General features: G+C 37.5%; 1 protein-coding gene and 1 long non-coding RNA gene across 20 annotated transcripts in view; one reads left to right on the top strand and one right to left on the bottom strand.

Annotated features, from left to right (window-relative positions):
• The first annotated feature begins 20 nt into the window (after nucleotides 1–20).
• On the top strand, nucleotides 21–3,434 carry LOC120497324. The gene is made up of 2 exons (XR_005626481.1): nucleotides 21–398; nucleotides 470–3,434. It is a non-coding gene; the product is annotated as an uncharacterized LOC120497324 (long non-coding RNA).
• The window catches only part of BAZ2B (bromodomain adjacent to zinc finger domain 2B), a 110,841-nt gene continuing 102,150 nt past the window's right edge, over nucleotides 1,775–10,465 (bottom strand). For 15 of the 19 annotated variants that reach the window (XM_039698624.1, XM_039698623.1, XM_039698629.1 and 12 more), the window contains 7 exons: nucleotides 10,169–10,329; nucleotides 8,945–9,255; nucleotides 8,423–8,558; nucleotides 6,496–6,642; nucleotides 5,526–5,788; nucleotides 4,779–4,922; nucleotides 1,775–3,602 (listed from right to left, as the gene is read on the bottom strand). In XM_039698624.1, coding sequence (XP_039554558.1) covers nucleotides 3,449–3,602; nucleotides 4,779–4,922; nucleotides 5,526–5,788; nucleotides 6,496–6,642; nucleotides 8,423–8,558; nucleotides 8,945–9,255; nucleotides 10,169–10,329 — 1,316 coding nt within the window. In that variant the 3' untranslated portion in view covers nucleotides 1,775–3,448. The remainder of the gene's footprint in view (nucleotides 3,603–4,778; nucleotides 4,923–5,525; nucleotides 5,789–6,495; nucleotides 6,643–8,422; nucleotides 8,559–8,944; nucleotides 9,256–10,168; nucleotides 10,330–10,465) is intronic. The other 4 variants (XM_039698638.1, XM_039698641.1, XM_039698642.1 and 1 more) reach the window with 1 other exon arrangement.

Here is a 10,465-nt window from a genome sequence, read left to right as displayed (position 1 = left end):
CTGCATTTCCCGCTCTCACCGCCGCCATTGGTGCCGGCCCCGAGGCAGCGCGGGCGCGGATCGTGCGACCTTCAGCCCTGCGCGCCCTCAGCTCCGGCCCGGAGCCGCACAGCGGCCGCCGGCGCCATGGCCGCCTTGGCACGAACCCTGCGTGGGCGCAGGCGGTGCCAGCGCCGGTGGGATGGCGGCGGGGCCGGATGCTATCCCGGCCACTGCCGCGCCCTCACAGCGGAGCACTGCCGGGCGCCAGCCGTGTCCGAGCGGGCAGCGGGGCACGCTGTGCGGCTGAGATCGACACGGTGACCGCCTCAGCCCGGCCTCAGCCCGCCGCAGGCGCGGCCCTCGAGCAGAGCGAAGGGAAGTTCCAACAGTGCTCCCCCCGGCCCAGCAGCCGTCAGGTAACTTACACCATCGCCCTCTCCCCCCTGCACGTGCACGTTCAGCAACGCACACATAATAAATGGCTTAGTCGACACCTACAGGTTTTGAGGAAGACGAAGTCACTTCCTCGGAGTCACTGTGTCCATGAAGCATTCCCTAAATGGTCGGCCTTCCGTGTTTAGTCTGTACCAGCTCACGCTCTGTTTTATAGCACTTCATTTGATTGCACACTCTGTGATCCATGGCTGAAGCCTGGCCTTTCATTGTTCTGAATTCTAGGTGACAACCACTATTAAAAAGAAGGCTTTAGACCTCCTTTTAAAGATACATAGTTTGATTTTCAGCTGCTTTTTTATCATCCCATCTTTTCCAAACAGATAAAAGAGAACACACTCCACCATAACACTCTTCATGGACTGCCATTAGGGTATTTATAAAAGAGTAAGTTTGAAAGTTTCAGAATAAACTCTGTAAACTAAGACTGGCATACTTTGTTCAGAAAGGTTGAGAGCACACTGGAAAATTTTTCCTCTTAAGAAAACATACAAACATCATCGGGAGAGAAAATTAGCAAAGAGGAAATGTTACAAACATTTTTCTTGTGGTTAAATCCCTGCTCTTTTCTATGGATATATGAGGGCATATGCATGACTCAAGCTTGCCATTCAAATATAGTATTTCCTGTAAATTTAATTTTACAGCAAGAGTAATGAAGACACTGGCTGTTAGCAAGGAAAGCAATACACTGGCCACATCAAGTTAGAGGTGATGCTTGTCTCACTGTCATCACTATAGTAGTAGATATTGCCACCTTCCTAGCTGTTCAGCTGAATTGGGATACAAACTGGAAAAAAAAAATGCAACTTGCATTATACATGTTGTATGTAGTGTAGCTGGTTACTTCTCTGATATTTCAGAAACCTAACAGTTCTAGTATTGCAGACAAAAGCATTAACCAGCACAGAATCTGAAAAAAAAAACCAACCTGAAGAACTAGATTTCTCTATTACCTAAGCATATTTACAAACGTACCATCATAAATTCAAAACATTGATTAATCTTGACATCTCTGGTACATGTCAGCAAACCTCTTTACTGAAGTCTTCAGAAAGGTCATGAAAAGGAAAGGCATGGAGCAGTCAGTGTGGGAGTTCATGTTAGCATGCAAGACTGTCTGACATCCAAATGTGATTTTTTTATTCAAAGTAGTAAAGATTATTCTAACAGAACTTTGTAATAAAATAAAATATTACTGAACAAGATATTCTGGGAAGAGCAATGGAAAAATTAATTAAAAAATAGGCACTAAGACTCAAAACACGGCAGACCTAGTTTAAAAGCGAAAACCAACACCCCAACATTATTTTGAGAGAACTACAGGTATTGTGGTTCCACAGTATCTGTTTGTAATTTCTGTATTTTCTTCAGTCAGAGCAAGGACTATGATTAATGCCCTTCTACTGGCCAAAAAAGGGACAGAACGTTACATGGACAGTGGTTTTCAGAAACATGACCAAACATGTGCATTTCCATGTCCATAAGGACAGTGGTCAACCTGGCAGACCTCTGTTATTTACAGGCAGGGAACTTCTCTCTGACTGCTTGGCAATTGTTTCCTTATGAACTACCATTAAAAGCCCAAGAGAATTAGATGCATCATCAAAAGAACTCAATGTTAAATGCAAGACTCCCAAGACATTATCTAAAAAATACCCCAAACCAAAAAACCTGTATACATATGACCCGAAGTATTAAAATTGTCAAGATCTGGTTTGCAAAACAGTCTTTTATTGTATCCGTGCCACACATACTAGTGAAAAATAACACTCCTAAAAAGGGAAAAGAAAAAGAATGCTACCTTTCCACAACATTTCTTTTAAATAAAACTTCAAGTACTCTTACATTAGTACAAAAAAAAAATTCCGATCTATCTGCCCCAACAAGCCACCACAACACACAGTAGATAAAACACAGTGGTTACAAATGTCTTCGTTTGTTATTCTGTGGCAAGGCAAATGGAGGAAATGTTTCTATGAAAAAATACTGTGTGCGTAGGAAATTGTCACAATTTTCTTCCACATGGATACAAATGATTATACTTGGATTTGAGGCTGTGGGGGCTTGAAATTATATAACAAAATAGAAAAATGGAAAACTAATATCCCCTACACCCTGTTTTAAAGGCAGGCACTACCAAGATTAAGGAGACTCCACAGTGTTGGTAGAGGATAATTACTGTACAAGCCATAGAGCTATAATTACCTTAAGACTAAAATAAAATGCTACCATCCTCCTAAGGCATAAACAATAATGTCTGCAAACAATATGTACACATCATACATATTTAAAACAAGACTTAATATAAACAATAATGAACAGTATATACATGTCTCAATTTTTCTTCACCGTCTTGAAATACAATTTAACTACACAAGTGATGCAGCAACATATATATAAATGTACTTGTAACTCTACAGTAAAGTTTAATTTTTAGTGCCTTCATAGCACATCAGTGTAAACAGTTTTACTTGGCTTTGTTTTATATTTTAAAACATTCCTTGTTGTATTTTCAACATTTAAAGCAATTTTCTAGTTCTTCCTTTTCACAGAAAACGAAGATTCTGAATGCTGTATAATCATAAATAATTCATAAAATTAAATACATTCACTAAAAAATAAACTACAAAGTAAAAAAAAAAGAAAAATAGATATTTATTGAAAGGGAAAAGAGAACCATTTCCCCAAGTAGAGCTCTGATGGTTGAATATTCAGTGCGTTTTGAAAATTGCTATTGCACTATAACACCCCTTTCTTTGAAATTCTTTGGGTGTGCTTCCCTGTTCTACCTAAATTAGTTTGTTAAAACACACAAACCAATAACCAAGGGGCCATGGTTGCTGTAGGAGTGAAGCCTTTAAAACTAGTATCACAACTCCGTGGTATTTCGAAGGAAAAAATTAGTTATGTGCCTTGCACTTCCGTGTAAATATAGTTCACATTGCTGGTCTTATCAGTCCTCAATTAATGGAAGGAAAAAAAAAAGAAAAAAAAAAGAGTCCTAGTAGCTTCAGCTCACTTTGAAAATCTCTGTCCATTTTTTTTCAAAATACTTCCTCATGTTGTGGCCAGCCCTGCCTATGTCAGAATCATCTTCATTGAAAGTTTCACAGTTGTCAAAAACAAGCCTGACATCCAGCGAAAATGCTTCAAGATTAGGGTACCTAAAAAAAGATAAAAGTGAATGATTTTTGGAACATAGAGAATCACAGAGGAAAAATATTTCAACTACACGAGAAAATATTTAAGTAAGAATTTAAATTAGAATTTCTAAAAAGAAAATGAACATTTCTAAAAAGAAATGAACCAGTGAAAGGAAATACTCTCTTGTCACTGTTTTGTTATTTTCCTTACAAGTTTTCTAAGGTAGAATTTCATGCCTGTACTCGAAAACAAACTTTTAAAAAACTACTTCCTCCCTCTCTTCAACAGCTTTTTAGCTAAAATGCTATGGCTGTTTTCGATTTATGCATCTATTCTTGTATTCAGGGTCCTTTCAAAATGTTGAACAGAGCTGAATTTATCTAAATGAGGAACAAATGGGTACAAAAAAAGGCTGCCCAAATAATCATGTGACACTGTCTTTGCTAATTATTTTTATTATCCTGAACATACCCCTGAATGGCCCAAAGAATGTTCCAATATTCATAGGAATTATTAAAAATAAGAATAGAAGTTACAAGTCTAGTGATATGAGCACAAGGGGAGCTTTTAAATCTCATATTCATGGAAGAAGTCTAAAGAGGTTAAAAAGCTCCTTGTGCCAGCCTAGGGAAGTTGCTCTGTGTGGAGCTGGCAGACACTGCAGAGGGTCCATCTTCACAGACTCATCAGAGCATAGGGATATTAACAAGGAGGGAAGGTACATAGAGGCATGTCATGTGGTCTTCTCTTTAAGAATCCACGCAGTCTAATTGTAGGACTATAAAATGATTGACCACCATTACAGGAGTGTTACCTACAACAGAGCTGGCATGTCACTTCACAGCCACATCATTTACAGGGAGTCCAGAAGCTTAAAGTCTACACAGCTGGTTCTCTGTGACATGCAATACACTAAGGTGTCTCCATAAAAAAGGTTCCTTTTGATTGTTTTGGTGCATTTGACCTGGCAAAATGTTTTTCAGCCAGTTCCACACATTCCCCCATCCAACATGCTATTTCACTTGGAAATGGCAAAAATAAAAGCATACAATTAAGAATTTTTATTTTGACTGTAACAGTAATCACAGATGTGTCAGAGCAGAACAATATAGTTTGGCTAATTTTAAACATGTATTGCATTTCAGTGTTTAAATATTTTTAAAATGTAAAGTACAATTTACAATAGGTTTACTTACTGTCCACTACTTAGCTTGTCTCTAATGGTAGAAAAGTCCATAGGTTTTTTAATAACTTTCTTATAACCAGGAACAAGTTTCAAGTTTACAGGAAGTAAGAAAGGCCAGGCATCTTCATGAGTTTCCAATTCTGAGAGAATCATACTAAATAAAATAAGGTTTCAAATCAGTATTTTTAATTTTATTTATACATTCACAGTGTTTTCACTATTACATGAATTCCCTATGAACTGACAAACTATTCACTTTACAAAAGGATAACAGTTTATTTCTGCACCCTGTTCAAGGCTGAGAACAATGTACATAGAGAGAGGCAAGTAAGTAACTAATATAGCATTAAGTTCTCTCCAGGTGACCTGTGTGAGATGAAATTCTAATGATCAACATTCCAAAAGAAAACATGGTCCTGCAGCTTTGATCCTCAGTGTAAACCATTTGCAAACCAGCTGCTAATACGGACTTTCCAAGAGTATGACAAGGCTAAACGATGTTCCTTTTGACTGAGCAGCAATACTACCACAGCGGACGGTTCATGGGTGAAAGGTGTCAGTGCCACTGCTACTGGGGCTGGGCTTCACTCCTCTCCCAGAAGACACATGTGTGTAGGTATACACACACACACAATGTGTATAAATATGTACATTTGTCAAAGAATAGCATTCCAGTTTCCCAGAACAGACAGAAAAAGGATCAAGTACTACTTGTTTCAACAAGACTTACTCCTAAATTTAGCATCTGACACTTTACCTGCATATAGCCAGGTCCTTGGAGTCTCCATCTCGCTTAGGTTTCTTAACAGCAGTGCAAGTTTCTTGCTTTAACTGGCTTACACAAACATTTTCATCCATTTTTCTTTTTTTAGGGTCTGTTTTTCCTCTTTTTAAGGCAACGCTTGTAGTTGCAGAGTCTTCATCCTCTGTTTCCCCTCCTAATTTCCTGCTTCTCTTTTGTTCATTACTTTTTTTACCTTTCATTTGAAGTTTTTTTATCTTTAGAGTTTGACCACTTGCCTACAATAGAGACAACTGAAATAAGTAATAACCTAGAAATTACAGAAACCTCTGTTATCAGTGACAAACAGCAATGAAGATTGGAAACAGAAGCACCAAAACAAATTAAATATTTAATATTAAAGATTATTCACTTTTTGCTCTTCTATAAAGGCAAATAAGGCTGCAGAAATTCCTGGTACTCATGACCTAGGCTCTCAATTTGTGACAACACTAAAGCACTTGACATTCAAATTAGTACAACAATACCTCCTAACAACCAAGTTGACATTCTTTTAGATAAACATTAGTCAATTACTAAATGACTGATACAAACATACAAAAAAAAACCTCACTAAGGTTTTACTCTGATTTTTCTTTTGAAACGGAACCTGAGACATCGGTCTGTCAACACTTAATGATGAAATTTCAAAGACAAATACTGAATAAATTTTAAAACAGAAATTAAAAATTATGGTATTGAAAAAGCATGAAAACTCTGGACTTGCTTACATTAAAAAGGCCATAGTTTAGAACAAATAAAACTGTAGCCTTTACTGCCACTAAAATACAAGTTAAAAAAATTACTAATTTCATAATTTAATGGGAGATCCCCCTAAAAAATACAGACCATTATTTTCACTAAAAAAAGCACCAGACCTGTAACTCTACCACATATAATAAACCAGTCACTTGCTCCAGCCCCTTCATCCTGACAGGAGTGTTACCTTTGCTATGCAAGCAGGACAGAACCAGTCCCCATCCGGGATGGTGCTGATCTTGGGTCTGTGGCAGTAGGTGTGACAGCCTTTATCACAACCATCACAAAGGAGCAGCAGTTCCTCGTTATCTCCCTTTCGACAAATTTGGCAGTACTGTAATTGATGAAAAATGGGTTTAATTCAATTTTTGAAATTTGAAACACATAAATGATACCTAAATTACCCTTCTCCTTCAAACACATACATTCACTCTCAAAAATACTTTTATTTTACTTCATGCAGAATCTGCTAATGATCATAGCCACAGGAAAAATATAAGGAGTATATAAGGAACTAATTTAAAGGCTACATTTGGGAAATATGTTGGAAAAGCAATTCATTTATTATAAGACAGGTGTCCTTAGAGCACAAAAAAGATGAGCACTTTCTATAATTCATTACTGTCCATGAGAAGTAAAGGTATACCTATCAAAACCTCTTGGCCCACACATACTATCTCAGAAATCTCTTAATTTATGCCCATATTGTATATGTACATTGCTATTTAATAAAGAAAATTTATATTTTACAAGGGCATTCCCACATAATAATTGGTAAAGATTTTATCCAAGGGCCACCATGAACAAATGCAGTAAAGCAAAACAGATGATCCCAGCACTGCCTAAAATTCACACTAACTTAAAAATATCTAAAGGACTGTCAATTTTCTTAAATACATTGTGTGATTTTGCTAATTACCTTCTTTTTAGACATCTTTTTCATGAACTTAAAAAATCTCCAACCATTTTCACCAAATACGTGATTAAACATATTAAACATAGACCAGTATGTTTAAACATTCAGTATTAAACATACATCAGTATGTTTACTGGTATCACAGAATATTCTGAGTTGGAAGGGATGCATGAGAATCGTCGAGTCCGTCTCTTAAGTGAATGGTCCATACAGGGATTGAATCAGCGACCTTGGCTTTATGAGCACCCTGCTCTAACCAAATGTGTTGTGATTAAATGAAAAGCATATTTAAACCAAACTGAGAGTGATACATTTTTTCCTGAATAACAATGGAATGTTCCAATGCTTTTTCAGGTGCTCCTACCAAATACATAAGCTTTTTGCACTAAATCTACTGCTTAAAACTAACAGCTATATAAACTCAAAAGTACAGCCTGACATTACAGCTTTTATTTAAATCATCCTTTAATTGTCCAGATGTAATTAGAATTTGTATAGATGTGACAGAAATTAAAAAATTAGGAAAAGGACCACAAATGGAAGAATCACTTTTGCCACCCTCTACACAACACTGGTCATACTTGATCACGTCATCGTCACTATTGCTGTAGTAATAAGTTTTGTGTTCAGGAATTCGAGGTTCAGAGGCCCTTGCAAATTCTGACATATCCCCTTTGTGTGCTTTTTTTGTATATGCAGTTGACATAGGCTGACCTGCTGAGTGTACAAGGAAACATATTTCAGCTTGTCTCTTCACACACTTGCCTGATTTATATGTTCAGTTGTGAGAACTCTGCATGCAAAGAAGCTGCATCTCAACTTTCTGAAAAATGAAATCCTTAATGGAGGATATATGATGTTGAACCTCCATAAAACTTGTGTCACAGGTGAGGTTAGAAACACTCCATTAGAAAGAGTATATTTCATCAGATGGAGCAAGATGACTTTTACCTTGATGTCCTCATCAAAGAATAATTACCATCTTAAATATTGTAATAATTTACAAGATCTTTCTCTTAGCAAGTTCGGGATGCTGAATTTGGCAAGCAAGGGACAATCTTTTCCATTACACTTATTCATCTATGCACAATGTACAGTTTAACTTTGTGAGGTTTTATGTGAAGTAATAAGAAATGCATTAACTTAAAATGCCTGAAGTTGGAACACAGGATATAACAAATATAGTTTAGATACTTACAACTTTCATAATGGATTTTTCCCATGCTATTGATTTCTGTAACTGCTGAATGCACAGAGCTACCTGGGCAGCACTGCGTGCTTCTGACAGTGCCCTTCTCCACACCCTTAGCCCTGGAGCAATATCCTCTTCAGTTCTGCATTAAAATACAAGCAAGTTAAGTAGGTCACACCTGTGTTTGTTCATGTTTAAATGTGAGACAATCATTATCACACTGAAAGCCAAGCAATGACAAAACGCACACAGCCAATAAGTATAAAGTTTAAGCAACTAAATTTCATGTAGTGCACAGACTGTGGCTACGTGCCTCAAAGCTTAGTCACAACCAGTTAAATGTAAGATAACTTTGCAAGATTATTAACAAACATAACAAAAAAATTCTTTACAAAGCACCATGCAGAATAAGATGATCCATATGGATCACAGACATACAAGAAAGTACATAGATAACAGGCAATAAGAAAATAGGCTCCAATTAGCAAAGAAGCACAATAATTTTTCAAGTTAATCTCAATAACCTACCCGTCACCATCACCACTAATAGATGGTGCAGGAGCAGGGACAGTAACTGTGCCCACATTATCCAGTTTGATCTGAATGGTGGTACTTAAGGGGCTCTTCAGATACCTTCGCTCTATGTTCCGCTCCAAGTCAGCGAGCCTGGTTACAGCTATATCTAGAGGGTTGTCACTCCTCCGCTCTAGAGAGCTGGCATTGCCTTCTCCGCCTCCAGCACAATCTCCATCGTGCTTCTTGTGCAATCTAGTAATTGACTTATGTTCACGATATACCAAGTCGTCTCTCTCTGATGCAGGTTCAGGACACAGCCAACCCTATGTCAATAGAAAGGTTTGGGCATTTATTGGTTGCTGTTAACTCAGTGTGTAATCAGAGGAACTGTTTTATGGAATCAAACTAAGTAATTGAAGCGCTGTTTCCAGTAGATCTTGGTTGCTTGTAATCCATCTGTAGAGACATTTTCCAAAATATCCAGAGAACTAAAATAATTAATCAAGAAATACAAGCATTACAGGACTTTCTGAAGGGACCTTTCTGCAATAGTCTGCATTCTTATCCCCTTGTGAAGTATCCTGTTCTATTGACTGAAACATCAGAACAGGTCTACCTGTTCAGTATGCTCAGGAGGCAGTATCAGGACACAGGAAATTAACATTTATCTCATGCCAAAAAACTAGATCCTAAACACTACAACTGTACTATAACCAAACATACGCCATTTGATAACTTTACACCCACCTTATAAAAATTCCAAAATCCAGAGAATTCTTAACTGTATCACGCTCATAACCATTACATGTTCCCATGTTACAGTACATGGCTCTACAATACTCAAGCAAATGATTCTGATGCACTAGTAGGCATTTGTGAAAGCATTAACAGCAACACTCACACAAACCAGGCAGAACTGCAGCAAACCCCCCAAGAGTTAAGCAGTCTCTGTGAAATACAGTTTTTGCATTCAGAGAAGGTTAACAAAATGTACATGGAACCGCACTGTAGGAGAACACTCTCCAGGAACTGCCATTCGGAGCATCTTCAGCTGAAGACCGAACTGCAATAAAATGTTTCAAACACAAATCTCCATGATACTGCACAGTGTATTTGTTTCATGTGTAGGCAATTAGGATGGAATAAGAAGGCACTTATCAATACACAAATACTGCTATCTGCTTTAAATTCATACCACTTATTTTAAAGAGACGTTGTACTGAAAGTTGGTTTTACCTTCACTTGTAAACTAGCTGATGCAACTCTCCTCTCTAGATCTTCCACCTGCTGAAGAATAGCAAGATCCATCTCCATAGCTTGTTCTTCTACTGACCAGTTTTCCACAACATCCCGAGTTACCTGGTTATCTTCATTTTCATTGATATCAATAATTGCAACTGTATTTGAGAATCACATTTTCATTATTTTAATTAACATTACAACTGCACTGGTAAATTCAAGCTGTTTTACCTCTTACTCCAGTCAAATGCTGAAGAGCTATTGTGAAAGTATATTATTCTTAAAATACCCAAT

This window comes from Passer montanus, unplaced genomic scaffold (assembly GCF_014805655.1).
Source record: "Passer montanus isolate IOZ18808 unplaced genomic scaffold, ASM1480565v1 scaffold128, whole genome shotgun sequence".
NCBI lineage: Eukaryota > Metazoa > Chordata > Aves > Passeriformes > Passeridae > Passer > Passer montanus.
Note: the sequence above shows the minus strand (reverse complement) of the source record. Positions and strands in the feature narration are given on the sequence as shown.